Consider the following 22,479-nt stretch of genomic DNA (forward strand, 5'->3'; position numbering starts at 1 on the left):
ACACATTTTTGAACTAAATACAGACCACAAGTCTTTATGAGACATATTTGAAATATATTGCAAAGATAGAATAGATCAACAAAAATATGACAACCAAATCATGTCAAGTTATTTTTATGCATGCTTGGTCAAGCTGCCATAATGTTTTAAGAGGATTTGCGATTTTGATGCAATAATAATAATAATAATAACAATAATAATAATAATAATAACTAAATAATGTAATAAATCTACGGCATGTGTCATCTTTATTTACTTTCGTTATAGATTTGTTAGATTTTAGTGATTAGTTGTTTATGGGAAGTCGGTGTTGGGGAAATATTCCTCAGCCTGAATAATTAGCTAATAACTAGGGGCAAACGTCACAGAGTGCAGTGTTGGTGAGATTTCATGGTGGCATGGTTTAGTTTCATAGGGAGTTCAGGTCAGAGCCGCATAAATGGGTTTTTAGTTAAGTAGTTCCTATTAAAATCTAATTGCTTTGATTGACTGTGTATCTCCATGTGAACTATTTGTAACTGAGACTGATGTTTTGTATAATGGAATAACTGAGAAGGGATTGTTCCATTATTTGGAGGCGCCTTTTATTGTTGTTATGACTGTAAATATGGTGTAGATTCACATACGAAATGAAGCCTAAAATCATGATCAAACTGACCTAGGGATTGAGTAGGAAAATAGTTCCCTGTATTTGTTGTTTGAGTTGTATTTATATTTCACTGAGCAGAGGAAAATTATTTATACCGGATGTCTTGGCGCGTTGTTAGACTGTCCATTAGAAAACGGTTGTTGTTGAAAAGCCCTTGGAAATAAGGGAAAAACAAGTGACTTCAAGCTGAATTTACACGAGGGTTGGAATCGCTCGGTAATGAGACCCCTCTGACATATTACCACACAAATGAATTGACACATTACTCGCTTTGTTGATTTGTACGCAGCGAAGAGTTAAAAACGGATTGAGGTCGTTCGTTGTAAACAGTCTTCATGTAGAAGAAATTTTCACAGTTACATGTGTAAATGATGCAGATTCTAGGTATGTTATACAAAAAATTACTCTTACATTTGTTCTCTAATTTTTTTAAATTTTAAAATAAATTTTTATTACAAATATCAATTAACACCCTGCTCGGCATGATGCATTTCTAGCCTCACTAACTGCTTACATAACAGAAAAGGAATTAAGTCAATAAAAGATCAACTTCTCTCTCTCTCTCTCTCTCTCTCTCTCTCTCTCTCTCTCTCTCTCGAACGAACGAACGAACGAACGAAACTAACCTTAATGAGATCACGTCCGTCCTTCCTCTGTTTATCCAAGTCTATTTTACCTGTTTCTGGATCTGTCTGATTTTTCAACATGAAGGAACGTCTCCCTCCCCCAAGTAGAACCTGATATAAAAGATATTCAATAATACGAATTTACATTATATTTCAAGACCTTGTCGTCGTTTAATACACTTACCTGGGCATGCGCATACTGATATGTATCTGAAACAGAATCTCATGAAAAGATGAGTGAGCACAAATGTTGGAAAAAGTATATTAATCTGTACTGAGTGAGAACCAATATGTACTTTCGGCACCAATACAGCAGATCTGACTTTTAAGAGTTGAAGAATTCCAGATCCAGATCATTCGGAGTATAACCTTTTCCATTTAAAGCAAACAAAGCTTAACTCAACAATAGGCTATTGTTTCAATAGGAGGACAGACTGAGATGCGCCATTTTCTCTCCAACTGTAGAGGCAAAGCAGCCTCTGAACAAAACACTGATTGATCAGATACGTATATAATTGCACCAGTTGACAAGTCTAATGTCCCACATGTGCAGGTCAGTCTGGATGGTTTGAAAACCCTGCATTTAATACCCAGTTAAGCATCTTGTTTTACCATCACCTTCGATGCAATCACATATCTTTTGCATGTTTTGGCACAGAGAAGGAGTAGATCGGTCTGTATTGTAATAAGTTGTGTTCAATACTCAGAGTAAAGAAAAATTAGGATGATAAACATAAAATTCATTCCATGTAAGATTAAACATAATATTCAATTTAATTGAAACTAGTGTTCTTAACAGGATAACAATGCACCATTCAAGACATACTGAAAATTTGATCTTGACTTTGACCTCGACCTCAACAATGGTCAAGGTTAGGGGGAAGGCAATAATTTTCGAGGGGGGGGGGAAGCAATCAACAAATTTTGGTAAGTTATCATGGGCGCACATTTCTACTATATTAATGAAATTGACTAATTATTTATTAGACAAAGACTCCTTTATTTTCTTTTGACAACAAAGTAAATACATTTATCACTAATTATATTTTAATTATTAGCAATAACAAACGACTATCCAATTATGTTACTTTTAATGGAGGAAGATTTCATCAGTTCCACCAATTTCCATCATGGCGGGTCGGATAGAAATGTTATAAAAGGGCCAAACCCCAGGCCAGCGGTAGTAATCGACACTTTGTGGTACATAGTAAATAATCGGAACTTTTAAACCAGACTGATTCAGGGAGACGTGTGATACAGAATATATGTGTACAATGGTTTTGAAATCGTTATGGTAGAAGTGATGGAGAAATATTTGTGACAGATAGACTTAAAGGTGCTTTTAAAAGAAAATAAGCTAAACAAAGGTTACCGTCGCGTTTTCATTACTAATTTAATTAAATGTTTTCCTAAGAAGGAAATGTTTACTTGTTGTTGGTGTAGGGTTTAACGCCATTTTTCAGCAACCGATAGGCTATACATGGCGGCCAGTATTAATGGTGGAGGAAGAACTCGGGAAAACCCCGTTAAGAACCACCGACCCACGAGAAGCTACTGGCAAGCTTTCTCACATACCCACATTAGCCGAATCCGAGACTCGAACCCAAGCAGACAGAGGTGAGATGGCAGTGATCCGTAACGGAGAGCGCTTTAGACCACTCGGTCACTCGGGGCCCCAGGAAATGTTTAAACAGATCAGTCACAAAGACTTGCCAGTGACTGCCCTGTCCATCCTGAGCTATCTACATTCCAAAATTAATGTTGGCGAATGAGGATGCCTAAGATTTGATGGTAATGATATACTACTACTACTACTGCAACTACTACTACAACAATAACTACAACAGCTATTATCATTTCCTCACACACACACACAATACATACATACATACATACATACATACATACATACATACATACATACATACATACATACATACATACATACATACATACATACATACGTACGTACGTACGTACGTACGTACATACATACATACATACAACAAGTACTACTGGTACTATTTCTACGTTTGCTACTGCTACTATGTGCATCAAAGCATAGATACACGACCACCACCAACACCAACTACTACTAATGTTTCTACGTTTGTTAATGTTACTACATGCATTACCGCACACATGCAACAACCACCACTACTACTACTACTGCAACTACTGCAACTAATACTTCGTCGGGTAATTCATCATCTACTGTGACCACTCCTTCGTCAATATCGATGTTACATCTACTGGATATAATGTGTATATATATAACTCAAATCAAAGGTTATACCTCGATGTTGGAATTATCATATATCAGCTGGTAAGCGATGTCTTTGCAGTCTCCGTCTACTCCCTCCATATCTGCATCCCCCTCCCAATCTCGCTCAGCTGAGTGAGCATACAGCGCAGCCGGGGACGCATGCGTAATGCGAGAAGTGGTCACTATGCCGACGGATTTGCCTGTTTCCAAAAAGTTGACGCTGTTGTTTTTTACTACTAATTTTGTATCAGTATCTAGCTATGTATACATAAGTTAAGTTAAACGCTGAAGTCTCGGAAGTCGATAATTACGATTCTATTTTCTTCTAGATAGAAATCTATATCAATAATCCAGAAATTACCGTATAAATACTACAGAAGCTTAAATATCATGCTGAAACATTTATTCGAAAAAATACATCTTTTAGAATAGGCATTATGTTATCTTAATAGTCTGAAGTTAAAGTGAATTGGTGGAATCATCTACTAGTAGCCCTATAAATCACCCAACTCACCCCAATATGTGTTAATACTGATGAAAGATATGTGGATCTGATGTCACCCGTTCATTAAAATGTACAATTTTGCTACATACAAATCTTTCCTGAACACACCCTCGTATACTTGAGACTCTTGGTGGTATTTGGTAACAGCCATATCTAGCGCGAAATTCAAAATGGTCACAGGACAGAAGGTTGTACTATTCATTGTGGATTCTCAAGTCACCAAATACAGGATTTGGCCCAGAAATATAATGTTTTTGTCGCCCCCCCCCCCCAAAAAAAAAAAAAAAAACTTCATCCGACAGTAGCTCCACAGCTGCAAGAAATACATGTAAGTGAAGAAAATGTACACCGATGTGTGCAGACAAGACTGACTGCAACCTATTTTTGCAGGTTTTAATAAACTGGCAATATGGTACCCTAAACCGCCAATCAATCTCATCACTCGTGTGGGCCTGATTTATCTGCCTAATCTACTTGTAATTATCTCAGAAATATGAACGGAAGAGAATTCTTACCCACAGCTTTAGACCAGTCTAGAATTGACGTCACTTCCCTGCCTTTCTGAGCAATACAGTCACTTCTTGGTACATTTGGATCTACACCGAGTGTAGCGTAGTTACCTTTGACTCCACATAAATACGCCGTGGCAGTACCCGCTGAATCGGCCGTTTGTCGGTCTACATTATAAGTCTATAAAATAATTAGAAAACATTACATTAATTTACAGAGAAGAGGAATATATGATACCCAAATCAATAAAAAGGATTTCAGATAATTACTGAGAACTTTATCCTGTCTGTAAAGCAGTGACACGGCTGATTTTATAACGTTTCTGGAGTCTTACATCTACAGTATTTGAAAAAAATTCTAACTTATTTGCTACTTCAAAAAAATGGCATGACAACATGTTCTCCTAAAGGATTAGATTGTAAGAATTTGTGTTTACAATAACATTTACATTTAAATCTAATGAAGATTTACTCAGTTTGTCCATATTACTTAGCTTCGTGGGCATCGTGTTCAGCACTCACGTAATTTATATTTAGTTTATACAGTGTGATTGCCTTTTGTCTGTGATTGCGGGTAGAGTTCAGGCCTACCTGACTTTTGTCAATTTTTTTAGGTGTCTACTTCCATTTAAGTTCAAGGTCAAACCTTATTAATGAACTTAGAATCTAGAAACCAGACACAGTTTACAAGTTCGTGAAGTTTTCTATAAATGATATTGCGTCGTAGGTCAGGTGACAGTCTGCATATATAGGGTGAGGTAAATAATTATACTTTTCTTTTTGAATTAAGTATGCGGAATCACTGACTGTTGTGTTCAGATACAATTTGAGAGGAAACATGTATTTACATTATTAATTGGAATTACACAGTCCCATAGACCTATTTAACTCAAACACTACTGTGGTATTATTGTCAATTCATTTAAAGACAGTCTGGATTATATCATTATGATACATCAAGACTATTTGTGTATCAGCAGATTCACGACCTTTAGTAGTACATCAGCACATTTAATATTGGAATTCATTCGGCTCCTTCAAAACCTTTACCTTTTATCAATGATGACAAATACAGACCCCAAGTCATATTGGTCGGAATCTTTATCAGTATCAGATGTGTGAACTATGTAGAAGATGTTTCTAACATTACCATATCTGACCGCTCAAAATTCTTTAAACTAAAACTACCATATACATCCATGTATCTTGTCTTTATGATAATCAATATTTATACAATAACATGATGGGAAATGTTAGGTTTTAACATGACGGCAACACCTTCCCCCTTAAGAGAAACCTTTAGTTTTCGAACAAAATTATAAAGGATGGATAAGGAAGACTGAAGAGTCACTATTTGGAAGTATACAGTTCTATGCAATTACCTTACTTCATGAAATTTAACAGTTCTAGCATCGCACTGGCATTTAGAGTTCTATCAATATAATATACAGTGCAAGCATTCAATGACTCGCTAAATATTTCCATATTCCGAATACAACATTTTGCGCAACATCTAACAACAAACAATTTAGATTAACTTAAAATCAAACTGATATGCATTACGGAAGTACTTAATTAGTACACAAGAGATAGTACACACCACTACATGGGTCTTAATTCAGACAAGTCCAACAAGAATGAATAATAAAATACATAGTCGTAGGCTCCGGCAAGTGACAATCCATCAGCATTTGCATTCTCTGTTCCCCAACGCTGTTGGATCGTGAACATGTATAGTTGCAGTCACAGGGACCATCTCAGAAGCCGTTGGTTTTTTCCTTTGTTTTGGCTTAGCCAGGTTAGCGGGTTATGGTCATTTTCGACACTGAATGGAGCACCGCACAATCAGTAGTGAAGAGATTATATCGCCCATACTATCGCAAGGCGTGCTTTCGTAATTGTAGAATGATTCTGCTCCCGGGGATATAGTTTGCGACCAAGATACGCTATAGGATATTTGTCCTTACTGTCATTGTACTGACTCAGAACAGTTCCAATGCTCATGTCACTTACTACAGTTTGCTGTACAAATGAGCGTTCAAAAACAGGGTTGATCAGGATAGGTGCCTTTACAAGTGCATTCTTAAAGTCACTGAATGACTTACCAGCTGTATCATCCCATGTACCACTATACTGCTGTCCCTTCATTGTCAAAATACAAAGCGGAGACGAGAGCTCAGCGAAATCATTGATGAATTTTCCATAATAACCCACCATTCCTAGAAAAGATCAAACCACTTTCTTTGTTTTCGGGAGTGGGAAGCCAACCATGGCTTCCACTTTGGAGGCGACTGGTTTAATTTATCCTCCCCAAATAATGTGACCAAGGCAAACAATAGTATCCTTTCCAATGTCACACTTGGAAGGTTTAACTGTCAGATTATTTTCTCACAACCTCTCCAAGACTGCTCGTATATCCTAAAGGTGGTCATCCCATCTCTCACTATAAATAATGTCATCAACGTAAGATGCAACATCACGTAATTTGGACAGCAACAAGTCCATCATGCGCGAATATGTTACTGGTGAAGTTTTCATCCAGAAAGACATGACAGTAAATGCATTAAGTCCAAAGGGTGTCAGAAATGCAGATTTCTCCTGTGCTTCTTTAGACAGTAACCTTTGGTCATATCGAGTTTGCTAATATATTTTGCATTTCCCAACTTGTCAAAAAGCTCGTATATCCTTGATATATGATAGGCATTAAACAGTGTGATGTTGTTCAATTTTCTGTAATCAACACAAAGTCGCAGACTTCCATCTTTCTCGTGAACCAGTACAATTGGCGAAATCCATGGGCTTATAGGCGGACTTATCTATTCTTGTTGTAACATTTCGTCTACTATAGCTCTCACTTCAGCCCTTTTTGCATGGGGAATACGATAGGATTTCTTCGTGATCGGAATGTCAATTGTTGTTCGAATGTTTTGAGTGATGAAGCTTGTCTTGCCCGGTTTTGAAGTTAGCACGTCTTCAAACTCATAGTATAATTTTCGCACCTGTTCTCGCTGTTCTTTCGCCAGTCTGCCATTCAGACAGGCGAATGATGTTGTCCAAACTCTCGATATCAACCAGTGAGAAGTCAAACCGTACTCCTCAATCAAATTCATCACACACAGTTGCTGATGACAGTACAGCTCCCTTGTACTGACGTAATAGGTTACCATGGTAGAATACTTGTCCTTACCTACCACTAATGTTAATCTTGTAATTAACATCACTGACTTTACGAATTACACCATAAGGTCCCTTCCAGTGAGCTTTCATCTTTGATGCATCGGATGGAAGCAAAACCAGAACCTCATCTCCCGGCCAAAATTCCCTTTTGGCAGCATTTTTGTCGTACCATGATTTAACTTTCTTGTGATGCTCTGTCAGATTTTCTTTCACTAACTCACTTACATCAGCCAATCTATGACGAATCGAAAGCATGTGTTCTACAACTGACTTCTGTGTCTCACCCTTACCGGTAAATCGGCCCTCTTACTGGCCAACCATACAGCACCTCAAATGGCGAAAACCCAGTTCCCTCATGTGGTACCTCTCTACAACAAAAACAGTACGTAAGGCAGCTTCACATCCCACTCTTCAACGTTCGTGGAACACAGTGTCTTCAAGACAGCTTTGAGTGTGCCATTAAATATATCGACCTTTCCATTGGATTGTGGCCTGTAAGGAGAGGTTGCTATCCCCTTGATGTTCAACATGTTGTATAGTTCGTTTAGAAGAGTACTTGTGAAGTTGGTCCCTTGGTCTGTAAAGATAGCATTAGGTATACCAACCCGACTAAATAGGCCAATTAAAGCGTTGGCCACGGTTTTGGCATCAATGTCAGTCAACGAAATTGCTTCTGGATACCGGCTGACTTCATCAACCATGGTTAGTACATATTTGTTCCAGACCGTTGGCGCTGTAGTGGGCCAACGATATCCATCGCGAGCTTGAGAAAAGGGCCCGACATAATTGTTGGACACACCGTTGGAGCTTGCTCCTTCCCTGTTCTCTTTGCTGTCTTTTGACAGCTGTCACAAGCCTGGCAGTGCCTCTGAATATATCCAAATATTCCTGGCAAACAAAAACGCGGTTGTATTATTGCCTTCCTTTTCTCCCTTCCTAGAGGACCAGCAAGCTGTCTATCATGCGCCAACTCCACCACTGCTTGACGTAACTGCTTTGGCAAAACTAATTGGATTCCATATATTTTTCCATCCAACAACTTCCACTTTCTTTTTAAACTTCCATGCTTTCAGAAAAATGCATTGTCCACGCCTTCTGCTTCACATGCAGATGATAGGGCCTTTCTCTCAAGCCAGACAACGAGCTGTCATGCTTTTGAGAAATTAATTCAACATTAACATTGTTCAGCCGATCAAACGACAGGTTACTGTCATTAGCCTCATATTCATGACGGATGTCATCCTCGATCTCATCAGGACCATGATCACTATCTTTGTCCGAAAATTGCCTATCCAGATTCACTTCGTCCAGTTCCTGGGATCGGACCCCACATTCTTTTATTTAACTTTCCTTTCTTAAGCTTCCTCTTTCCGCGCACTTGACTGGTTCTTTGTTACTACCATAGTCCCTTTTTCCCTACGTAGAATGTCCATACCCAGCAGTGCTTGTGCTGCCAAGTCAGCTACCAGTCCAACCTGGACATGACCCTTGTAGTATGGCCAGTCTAATTCTACTATGGCTAATTTTGCCTCAAAATGATGCCCAATGGCGGTGTAGCGTGTTAGGCTCTGCCCTTCAAGGATACATGGCTTATCGGCCTGGTCCTCGCGTATCAAGGCATGTCTGCACCTGTATCTTTAATAAACAATACTTCCTTATTGCTCACTGTTCCTAGTAAATTTATTAGCCGTTTACCAATGGTATTCTGGACAAAGTAGGTTGACCCCTCCGGTGGACTAGTGGTTAGAGCGTCCGCCTCAGATGAGGGAGGTTGTGGGTTCGATCCCCGAACGATTCATACCAAAGACTTACAAAAATAGTACTAACAGCTGCCTCGCTTGGCGCTTAGCATTAAGAGGTTAGTGTTAGGACTGGTTGGCCTGGTGTTATAATAATGTAACTGGGTGGGACATGATGCTACATGTATGTGGCATTATGCCCCAGTGCTAGACATCACTATAAACTGCCACACTGGAGACATCGTAGCGATATGACTAAAAAAATGTTATAGCTTAGCTAAAAATCGAAATCACACACACACACACACACACACACACACACACAAAGTAGGTTGGTTAATTTTGTTTATTTCTGCTGGGACAATCACGGAAAACATGTCCCTTCTGGTGACATTTAGATCACTTTTTGTTTCCATCTCATTTTTCTATAGAACCAGTTTTCTTGGATTGAAGTGAACTTGATGCTCGGTTATTTGCTTGTTGTCGGCTGTGCTTAGGGTCAAACTTATTGTCCTTGATGGGCAAAATGTAGTCCTCAGCAGCGTCGACAACAGATCCACTGCTAATATTGCGCCTTATCCACTGAGCCTGCACTGGAGGGAGAGCTTTCAATAAGTACTTATGTGCCAAACATTTATGTGGATCACGACTTTCAATGAACCGTGTTAAATACTCCTCGATACGCGTCATCAAACCTGTTTCGTTTGCGTCCCTTCTTATGCTTAGTAACTGGCTAAAATATTCGTGAGGTCTTTTCCCAAACCTATTTAGCAGGGCTTTTCTTAGCTCAACGTAGCTCTTGCTTGTTTGCTGTGCTACCTTTCTTGCCTCTCGTGTTAGCAGCGTTCTCAGTTGCGGGGTTTTCATTTCTCCACTCCATTTTGCATGATCAGCCACGGTCTCCACGAGAGAAATATAAGACTATCCTCCTTCGCTTGATCATTGGAAGTTTGAAGTTTGACTTGGAATGGGAGGCTGTCATTTTGTTTACCTACGTCTTTCTCATGTCTCACTTTTTCTATCTCTAACTTCAGCTCTTTAAGTTTAGGATTGTGCACCATTTGCAACTTCTCCCTTTCAAGGTCAATTTTTTGTCTTTCAATTTCATTCTCTCTCTCACTGCAACCGGTCGTCTTCAGCTTGCTTGTTGGTGTCCTTGGATGTTTTTTGTTTGCTATGTGTTTTCTCTATTTTTCTTACAGGATGATCTTTCTCTATATCTACGTTATCTGCTTCTCCGCCACTGAAGTCTCCTTCAACATCTGTAAAGTGCATCAAATTTGTTTGTTGTTTCCTTCTGGTTCTATCCCTTGTGCTCTTCAACTATCGTCCCTACTTCCTCATCGATAATGCTACCTTGGGTCGCCATTAATCCTTATTATATTTATCCGTGGCTTAATAAAAATCACATACACAAAGTCACAGAGTATATCCAATAGCAATTTCCAGCTACGCTACTCAGACAGAACTTTGGTACTTGCGCTGTTTCAATGTTACTTTCAAATAAACTTTGACATCCCAACGCTGCCTCCAAAATTGTTACGGGGTACAAAAGTTGCAAACAATAACATCCAACACAAAGTAGATACCTAGCCAATTTTTAATGTTCACCCAAGCTAGGGCTCAAGGCGAATGTCCTTTACACAGAACAGATTGGTAGCTGTACAACAGGGTAATAGTTTATCAAAACTACAGAATGGATACAAAGACAGGGTTCATTAATAGTGTAAATTCTTGCTGTTACAGTGATGACAAATACAGACCCCACGTTCTATGGGTCAGAATCTTTGTCAGTATCAGATGTGTGAACTATGTAGAATTTGTTTCTAACATTACCATATCTGACCGCTTACAATCCTTTAAACAAAAACTACCATATACACCTATGTCTCTTGTCTTTATAATAATCAATATTTGAACAATAACATGGTGTGTGTGTGTGTGTGTGTGTGATTAGGATTTTTAATGTATCTTTAACAATTTTTCAGTCATATCGCTACGATGTCTGCAGTGTGGCAGTTTATAGTGATGTCTAGCACTAGGGCATCATGTGGCAGACATGTAGCATGATGCCCCATCTAGTCACATTATCCTGACACCAGGCCGACCAGTCCTAACACTAACCTCTAAATGTTGAGAGACTAGCGAGGCAGCTGTAAGTACCATTTTTGTAAATCGTTGGTATGACTCACCCGGGGTTCGAACCCACGACCTCCCGCTTCTGAGGCGGACGCTCTAACCACTAAGCCACCGGAGCGGTCTAACAAGGAGGGAATTGTTAAGCATTAATATGACGGCAACACACACACACACACACACACACACACACACACACACACACACACACACACATATATATATATATATATATATATATATATATATATATATATATATATATATATATATATATATATATATATATATATATATTCGTATGTTACGTGTTTAGGCTTGAATAAACAGTAACACAAGACAGAGTGAAAACAACGAGCTTTGAAAAATACAATCATTTATTTCTCTGGAAAAATTCTGTAAAAATGATCAAATATAAACTTACGGTTTTAGGAATCAAATCCAAACATAATCCAAGAATAATCCACGAATAAAATTTTAGGAGTCCTAATAATAAAAGGTTCTAATGATTTCAAGTTCGAGTCACGACGAAGAATCTAAGATGGAAGACGATGAAGTTTGCTGTAATATGTAGTGTTGAAGTCTACAGTTCCTTGTAGAAACAAGAAATATCACTCCGGTTTTGGAAATCTGAATAAAGTTTTTATAAGAACTGTCTTTGTTCAAGAATTCCACTTGAGCACACATATTTTCCAGGAAAAAAAGTAATCTTTTTTAATCCAATTAACTTGAAATAACTCCAAACAGCACAACATACACCTTCCAGTGAAAACAAAAGCCCAACTGTACTGAGAATACTTCTCCAAAACAAAGGTTATATCGTATTCAAAACGCAAAAGGGTGTCATGTGATCATGTTCCAGAACCTGGTCGAAATTATTTACTTGTTAAAATGCATGTACACCCAGTGTGGCCCTGGCGAAAACCAATCATTTTACTCTAAGAAATAAAACGTAAAAAAAAAATTGTTTACATCTTAAACACACAGCTACTTCATGACCTCGTCAACAACCAATCAAATTACAATAAAAATAAAACTTGTTTACGTGGTAGCTACTAATTTTGAATCTAGGTCAGGATCTAAATCAACACCTGGTGTTTACAAAACTAACAGTCAAGGTCTAACTATTTTCTGAAAAAGGTATCATCTCTAGTGAATAAATTTATATTATACTAGCATGTAATGAAAAATAAAAAAATAAAAAAATAAAACTGACAAACAAACAATTAAATTGAAATAAATATATTAGATCAGATATAATTAAATCAAATAAACATAACAATATATACAATATGCGTGTCATGTACCATGAAAGAGTTTCAGGATAAACAGAATGCAAATTTGTGAAAAGTATTGAAATTGAAATAATTTCTTTATTGTACGCTGTGCATAGAGCCATTATCAGACATCTTTACATCGTACATCAACAGATCTAGAGCCACATGCGTTTGCAATACAAATGGAACATACAGTGTCTTTCAAAAAAAACCATCGGTATACGCTTTGCGTAATTTTTAACCAAATGTCTGTTTCATGATGAAATCGTCCGCCATCAAACTTCGGGATTTAAGCAAAATTCTTTTTACAAACATGCATGGCAGAACTGAACCTATAGTACAAATATCACGTTTTCTCGAACTATTCTACAATACGGTTTCTTACGCTAACCGTTGGACAGCAGAATCGCTTCCGTACACATAGATATAAGAATTATTCTCCGATATGATTTAATTTTTCTTTTTTCCAATCAATTTTAAGAGGCACGTGCATTTTTGTGATGCGGTCAATATTCGCTCAAGAAAATGTTATGATAATGTTAGTGTCATATTATAGATACAGTCGAAATGCCATGATACTATGAGCGTCAGTACGTGCGATTTGGAATTTTAACTTAGCTTTAACAATTTTCCAGTTATATCGTTACGATGACAGTTTACAGTGATGCATAACACTGTGGTATCACGCCACTGACTCGTTGCATAATGTCCCACCCTGACACCAGGCCGACCAATCCTAACACTAACCTCTTAATGCTGAACGCCAAGCGAGGCAGCTGCTACTACCAGTTATATAAATTGTTGGTATGACTCGGCCGCGATTTGAACCAGGGACCTCCCGCCCCCGAGACGGACACTCTAACCACTTAGACCACTGGAGCGATTTATTAAAGTCAGATTAGTCGTATTTACAAAACAATCTGCGTTCAATTACAGTTCTATTTGTAGATTTTTTTTTAAATGTTTGACATCGAAGTTAATGAATTCTTTTGTGAGGTTTGGTTAAGACAATGAAATGAGTCCAGAGATGGAAGAAAATGTCATGCGCGATGTCTACATATAAAAGCGGGGGAATACCTTAGCATATGATATTTTAATCATAATTTTGAAAAACTAGTGATTCCGGATGTAAACATATAAAAAATACATGTCAGTATAGTTTTGTGTACGACGTGCAGGATGTGGATTCGAAACTGGAGGACAGATTCAAGCTCGCACAGGAAGAATCACCGTAGTAATATTAGTAGCACATATGTGATAATCAACCAACGCCTTAAGTTGTAATTAACCTCCCATAGGTGAAACATAAGCAGAGAAAAGAAACTAATTACGAGGAACAGACCAAAATTTCTGTCAGATCACAAGAACTCTCATAATGTATGAAGCCGTCTATCTGAACAAGATAATGTACATACTCCCTCGAGGCTTATTCCTCCGCTCTTGTTATTTAAACAACAGGAAGGCATGTCAATAGAAACAACATGTTGCATCTGCAAGGAAGGTATTTCTTGTACCTCTACACTGTGTATATCAAACGTAGCAAAGGAAGGGGGAATTTTTCTACTCATGATAAAGATTCGATACTACACATAATAAGACACACAAAAATGTAACAGTGAAATGACATTATTTTGGCAATTTTAATGCACAGCAACACTTCTAAGGTTATAGAGTGCCGAGGCAAGCAGAGTAACGTGTCTTGTCAAATGACACAACATATAAACCAGATCCAATGGTAGGAATCGAAACTGAACCCTCCTGGTCATGAGTTAACGTTTTAACCAGCGAGTCGCTTTGTCTACAGTACTACTGATTGAACCTTTCGAGTTAGATAGTACAGCTTTCTCTACGGTACTATGGACTGAAGCTTGGAGATAGAGCTACTTCTCGGCAGTGTTTGGGGATAGTACGGCTTTTTCTGTAAACTTTGTCAAATTCAACAAATAATTTATTTCCCTAGAATACAAAGTGAAAAAGAAAAATACTTACGGTATTGCGAATTAAATCTCAAAACAATCCTAGAATTACAGACACACATCCTAAAAATTGAAAGTTCTGAATAAATTTTAGTAGAAGTCCAAATTAAGTCCAACGCTAAAGTGTTTATGTTTATGACGGCTTGTAAAGCATCGATGTGCCAACAGTCCTTTGTTGAATCACAAAAATACAATCAGAGAAAATACTCTTTTGTTTGTATGTCACTATAAATCCAAGACTCTCTGTCCAAGAAATATTAATTTAGACAAATTTATATTTTGAAGGAAGAACATTTTGAATTAACTTCGCCCAAATCAAAATACTGCACAACAATAATATAACTTCATTCTGCCAGATGTTAAATCAAGAATGAATTTTTTTTTTCCAGTAACAAGATTATATAGTCTTCTTCTTGACGTTAGATCGCAATTAACATTTTCTATATATAAAAAATACCTAATGGAAAATAACCTTCTATAATGTTTTTAATGTTTACAATTTAAAAAAAATCTGAGCTACAATTAGAAATCGGTTACTAAAATTATAATATATATATATATATATATATATATATATATATATATATATATATATATATATATATATATATATATATATATATATATATATATATATATATATATATATATATATATATATAACCTGGACAATGTCAGATACGCGAGGTACATTGTAGGGGAATACCAATAGCCTAGACCCAGACCAAAATAAACATATTTACTTTTATTAATAATGATCCTGATAATAAACCCATACACACAGGGAATATATCAAGTATATATTAGTTGTTTACAGAATAAAATAAATAATTTTAAAAAATCAATAATTCAGGTCAAGTAGAAAATAAACTTGATTTTAGACACGGTTAAGTCCAACGGATACATTAGACTACCATATAACGAAATGAAAACAAAATTAAAAAACTAATACCAAATAATGCAAATTAAATATATATGACAGGAGATAGTACGGCTTTCTCTACAGTGCTATGGACTGAAGCATGCGGATATTAATACGCTTATATAGCATTCAATTCGATATCTTCTTTTATAAACAGACTGACCCAACATTGTATCCACCAAAACATTGAAGGGAATAATGAAAAATGCAGTGAAAGTGGCAAATGTTACAAATTTCATGGCAATTCCTGGGATTTTTAACAAAATTTGTATGCCCTGAATTTTATATCACAAGCACGACATTGGCTGTATCACAAGAATGGCTCAAGATATATCACAGGAATGAAACTGTGCGTTATAGAAATGTTTGGAAGAAGAGAAATTAAACGATCTATTACAGCAATTTTTTATCTGTATGTGCAGGGAAGAGATTATGCAATATGGCAGTGATTTCCTCAAAGTAGGATTACGTCCTGTAGAAAAACTGACAAAAAGGTGAAATTGTATGATGGGATCAGTTCTGAAATCTATATTTAAATTCACTTCTTGCTCAAATGCCAAAGTTTGACGACAGAACGAATTCAATCTTAAGTTTTATGTTTTTGGCTAAAAACCTTGCGAACATGATGTGTGGTGGTGTTCTGTTTTAAGACAGTAAACCTTAAAAATATCACATGTTCCTTCGATTTCAGAGAAAGCGTCTGATGTAGACTTGAGCAGATGACGTTTCCTAAAGACGAAGTTTCTTGAAGTGATAATATGCCCGGGCCGACCTTAGGCCGATTGTATCGATTTGGCCCAATCGGGCCAGGCGCTCACAAGGCCATGAGCGCTAGTAATATTTACATTGCGAGAGAGAGAGAGAGAGAGAGAGAGAGAGAGAGAGTAAATTTAAAGCGATGGAAGAAAATTTTGATGTTCAATATCATATAAAACTTGTTAAAAAGTTTATCTCTATTTGCTGTGCTCACAGTGGACCCAGAGCATAATCCAGAGGGCCCTGCCGAAATGAGCTAAATAGGTCCTCGCGTTTGCTAAGGCCGTTCCTGAATACGCAAATGTACATTGTTACTGAGTAAACTGTTCTTTAAGAAGTGAACGTACATTTCGAAATCCGTTTAAATCCGGTGTACAAATTGTCCGTACTAGTGAAATAATATTCGTAGGCCTCAGAACGCATGTGCTGACGAAAATATGTGCCTTCACGACTCAAAGAATAAGATTCAACTGAGATGAAACAATTAGTTACTATACAGTTTTTAGAACCGTTTCGTTTAAGGAAAGAAATGATTTTGAAAAAGAAAAAGTATTTTTCGTCAACTATGACCGCGGGTGTACATTTTCACCAACTATGGCAGCTGAAATACATTTTTCATCAATTATGACCCAGGAAATACATCTTTCAGTTTCATCCTAAGTATTCTATAAAATACATTACCACTTTCAATACATTAACCTACGCATTTCTTTACCGAGTAATTAAACGATTCATGGATAGGGAAGACTCACCTTCGCTAGCCCAAGATTCGGGAATTCTTCAAATGACAGAACGGTTTCTTCTCCTGGATGCCCATTTAGCTGTCCCTTATAAATCCTTGCAGCTGTTACCGTGGCTACACCCATGCCGTCTCCAAGAAACATTATTACATTCTTAGCCACACTATTTATTTCCTTCTTTCCTAGAGATAGCTTCAGCTCTTCTTTAGCCTTCGTTCTCCAAAATGCTGCGTCTGTTGAAGATGTTTTCTTAAATTCATACATTATCGTAATGAAATCACTAACACATGGCAATAGCAACAGCAGAAGAAGAAAAGAAGAAAGAAGAAGAAGAAAAAAACCGAAGAAATAGGAAAAAGAAAAAAGACATAAGGAGAGTGGAGAAATTACTAAAAAGCATTAGAAAAGCAAAATAAAAATGAAAAAGATGTAAAGAAGGAGAAGAAAAAGATAGATACTTGTCTTTTTCGCGAGGAAAGCTTCAATAACATTTATACTCGCTTCATAAAAATGTCAGTAGTTATTATGTAACCTTTTCAGAAACATCTGAGATTTCTTAGTCCTAGCATATTGGACGTGCTATGCAATCGAGATCAATGTTTTTGTTACATCAGGAACGCAAATATCAATCAGCTCACCTGACATTAGGGTTGCAAATCAATATAAAACAAATTTCATATAAACCAGTTTGCACCGTATAGTTATAGAAAATGCGTTGAAGAAACTACATCCCTAATGTGTGATATTTAAACTGCAAATAAACTGTAGCTATAGCTTGTTCACTTCAATCAACATGTGTGCACGAATTCGCCCGTGTTTGCAAGCGTGGCCATATCATTGCGGTCGTCCTGTGGTGGGTAATTTATGGCAACTCCTGTGTCTTGTCGATCGTTTAAAATCTACTTAGGTTAATGTTGTCTGCAGTCACACAAATCTACGAAAACCAAGGGTAGTTTTTATTTGTTTTTAGATATTACAATTCAATTGTTCAACACAACAACGCCGCATGTGGTTCAATCTATAATTGCTGGATCAACAGATATGCACTGTACCAACTATTCAACAATCCACTAAAGTGGTTGAGTGTCCCAGTTGTCAGCGTGCCTGAGTCGCTGACGGTGAGGTGTTGGTTTCAAAGCGATCATCAACTCAGTCTAGGCAGCTACTGTAGCGAGTTGTTGTTGTTGTAGGGTTTAACGCCATTTTTCAGCACACGATAGGCTATACATGGCGGCCAGTATTAATGGTGGAGGAAGAACCCAGGAAAACCCCGGAAAGAACCACCGACCCACGAGAAGCTACTGGCAAGCTTTCTCACATACCCACGTTGGCTGAATCCGAGACTCGAACCCACGCAGACAGAGGTGAGATGGCAGTGATCCGTAACGGACAGCGCTTTAGACCACTCTGCCACACTGTAGCGAGTACTGGGCAAAGTAATCGACTCCACTACCCTCATTTGCTTCTGAATTAATAAGTTATTTGTACCGCTGCGTTGTAAAACAACAAACCAAAAATAATTATCCAAACTGTTTAGCTATGGGCACTTGAACCTCACAAGGCAAAGAGTATACTGATAACGTATCGACAGTGGTAAAGTACACACACACACACACACACACAGAGGGTGTAACTTTCGAACATATTTTTTTTTTTTTAAAATGTATACTCACCTCTCTCTTCACTTGGAATTTTCGGAGCAGCATTTATATTATGGGTCAAGAAAATTAGGCTGAACCAAAGTAACCTGGAGATGGCTTGCATTTTCCTATATAAAAAGTATTATATGTGTAGAAAAGAAAGGATGTTCAAACTTTAAGTAAGAGATTATTTGTACAAATGAAACAGTAATTTGTATTCATGAAGTGATGACTAGTAACACATTAGAATAATAGAATGAATCATATCCACTGGTGATGGACAGGGAAAACCTAACCGATGATCAGAAATTTGGACAGAAACAAGGAGACCTGCACATTTTAATCCATTTAGTAAGAATAAAATAATTCAGGAGAAGAAAAGAAAACACAAAAAACCCACAAAATACACCTTTATGTCAGGATTTGCGTCAGTCACGATGCTGTACCCCTCCTCGCTAGCCAACGTTCCGATATGTAAAGCCTATCTAAACATTGGCGGATCAAGCATATATTTTAGTATTTTGTCCTAGCGACATCTATTGGATTTCATAAGTTGCCGCCCTTAGAATGTAATGCCAAATATTCAGTAACGTGTAACAGCGGTGCATTGTATATCGGTCGAAAATGGTGGAAGCAACTGAGTTTACAAGGATACTTTGTAGGTTGAACATTGAAAGTGTGACTACGTACCAGAGAGGCCATTAGAGGCGTATTTGAGGTAAAGGTAATTGCAGAAACACTGACCAGCAGTGGAAAATTGCTTATTTTAAGTCCATTCAAGTTGTGTTCTCCCTTCGTCTCGATCATGTAGGAACAGTGTTTAAATTTGAACAACTTAATTTTGATTGGATGCGATGGCTTGCTGACACGTCCAATGAAATTCACACACCCGAAGCACGGGATTATCTACTCGATCGACCAAGGTGTAGATAATGTTAACATATCGGAACCTTAGCTAGCGAAGATGAACTGTACCGAGTGTCTTACGCAAAATTTTGATCCCGATTATGTTAGTTTCCTATCCTATACTATTACTAAAGCATAATGATGGATTTTTCCCTCACATTTTTGAATAAAGAATGAGTACTAAAGTTAAAATGGCGTATTGTGAATAATACTGTAACTCTCTGCCGGCAAAACACCTTTGAAACATTTTCTTACCCTGAGATACAGAGTAAGATGTTTGATTTGCACTGAATTATGCAGAGTAAGCGTTCAATGACGTGCAAACACATTTTATCTTTGGAACAAGAGTGTTCGAAATCGATACTGTCTTGGTAATAGACAGCGTCCGAATTGTGTACTTGCTTGCGTAATGATAGAAATGTGAGTAGTGAAGTGGGATACTAGAGCGACAATGGGAATTAGCATTAAAAACACCCCTGGGAACATATAGCGACAATGGAAATTTAACATGGAGAAAAATCGTGGAAACATATAGCGACAAGGGAAATTAACATGGGAATAAATCGTGAGACCGTTGAGCGACAAGGGAACTGAATATGGAGAAAAATCGTGGGACTGTTTAGCGACAAGGGAATTGAACATGGGATTTTTTTTTTTTTAAAAAAAAGGGGTAGGCAATGGAAAGACTATCTCTTTTCGAGAAATATGGGGCCCTGAAAAGGGCCTTTGGGTTTTCTTCTTCTGCTTCTAAGTTCTTCTTTTCCTCCACCAACTTCTTATTTTATCTCCAACACTCTTTCTCTTCTTTTTTTTCTCCTCCTCTTCTTTTTTCTCTTCTTTCTTCCTCTTCTCATTTTCTTCTTCTTTTTCAACTTTTTCGTTCCATGTTCTTATTCTTATCTTTTCCTCTTCATCCTCCTTCTCCTCCTTTATTTCCTTCATCACACCACTGATCATGTCCTTTGCTTTTCTTAAGTTGTTAATTTCCATTTTTACTCTATGCGGACTATAAGAATAGTGGTCTTCAACGAGTCGTACGAGCATTTGTTCTATCATGCCCAAATTGTCAAGGACGTCTTGCAATGATTGAAATTTAACCAGGTGGTTTGAAGCCATCTTCTATGTAGAATGGTTTGAACGACGAATACTGTGGGTTCTTATACTTAAAGCGCGTACGTGAAGGAAAACATCCCCCTAAAAAACATACAATCTATCTTACCTAGATCATGACCAAACAACGCGCGGACGTGAAGGAAAACATCCCCCTACTTTTTCATTTCATATAATATAACCCCAACTATACGCTAAGAAACAATTAATAAACCCATAATCTACTATTCACACTAACATACCTGAGCTCTTATAAACACTAACACACCAACACATACCCTCACACATTAAAAAAGAGTTAGTGTTTATATTCACACTACTCTACCTACACACATTGGCAAATCGATCGTTATTTCTTTTCTAGAGTATTGGGTAGCCCTGAAAAGGGCTGTTTTGTTTGGAACTTCATGGACACCTGGTTAATGGTGGCACCTTCCAGGCCTGGCGCCACATACACACCTTATCCATCAGTTACTTTTTACCTTTTGGGGGGAGAGAGCAGAGGCAGGATATGTCGCTTCAGAATCCCAATTTTCGCTCTCTGGGATTCTGAAATTTTTTCTTCTCTCCTTTTCCTCCTCCTCTTCTTTGTATCTTCTCTCCTCCTCTTTGTATCTTCTTTCCTCTTCTTCTTTATATCTTCTCTCCTCCTCTTCTTTGTTTCTTATTTCCTCCTCTCTTATCCTTCCCTCCTCGACAATGGCTTCCGCGGCCAGTTCATTTAATATGCGCCTGGCATATTCCAGATGCACATGAAGTTCCAACAGTTTCTCCAGTCTCGTGTTCATTTTTGGTGTTGATCAATCAACAAGGGTAGCTAGACTGCCCAGCGAGTTTCAATTTATAGTGAAAGCGCGGACGTGATGGAAAACATCCCCCTAATAACATAAAATTGATCTTACCTAGATCGTGACCAAAAAACAACGCGCGGACCTAAAAGAAACACTCACTCACTTTTTATGCTACCCATCACTATTTTAAAATTTTTTATAAATCACTTCAATAGACTATCCACATACACAAAGCAATCCAATCTAACCCCAAATATACACCTCAAACAGCCCAAAAAAAAAAAAAACAAACATCATTTTAATCTACTATCCACACCAACCTACTTTATCACTTACAAACACAAACACACAAACACACAAACACATTTTTTAAGAAAGAGTTAGTGTTTATTTTCACACTACTCTACCTACACACATTGGCAAATCGATCGTTATTTCTTTTCTAGAGTATTGGGTAGCCCTGAAAAGGGCTGTTTTTTTGTTTTGCTATGGCATTCTTTTTTTAGTTTCTAAGAATGCGATGTCCTCTGAGGATAGACTTTCTGGCGATAGGTCTGCTTCTTCGGAAAGAGAAGAAGAACTCTTTGGTGTCGATACGACAATCGACAAAGCCTCTGTCAGCTTCAGGTTGTTGCTGCTGCTGTTGCTGTTGTTGCTGCTGTTGCTGCTGTCTCTGAAGTCTGTACTTCTCTGTCCATTCTTCTTTTTCCCTGTTCATTTCTTCTCTGAAGAGCTCTTCTATCAGGTCTTCAGT

At 37.6% G+C, this 22,479-nt stretch overlaps 1 protein-coding gene across 2 annotated transcripts in view; it reads right to left on the bottom strand.

Moving 5' to 3' along the window:
- Positions 1–22,479, bottom strand: part of LOC149782480 (alkaline phosphatase-like) — an 85,992-nt gene that overhangs the window by 23,727 nt on the left and 39,786 nt on the right. For both annotated transcript variants that reach the window (XM_089933903.1, XM_089933904.1), the window contains 5 exons: positions 18,952–19,046; positions 17,291–17,511; positions 4,562–4,736; positions 3,572–3,741; positions 1,276–1,386 (listed from right to left, as the gene is read on the bottom strand). In XM_089933903.1, coding sequence (XP_089790029.1) covers positions 1,276–1,386; positions 3,572–3,741; positions 4,562–4,736; positions 17,291–17,511; positions 18,952–19,046 — 772 coding nt within the window. The remainder of the gene's footprint in view (positions 1–1,275; positions 1,387–3,571; positions 3,742–4,561; positions 4,737–17,290; positions 17,512–18,951; positions 19,047–22,479) is intronic.

This window comes from Sinohyriopsis cumingii, chromosome 15 (assembly GCF_028554795.1).
Source record: "Sinohyriopsis cumingii isolate HCF-2022 chromosome 15, ASM2855479v2, whole genome shotgun sequence".
NCBI lineage: Eukaryota > Metazoa > Mollusca > Bivalvia > Unionida > Unionidae > Sinohyriopsis > Sinohyriopsis cumingii.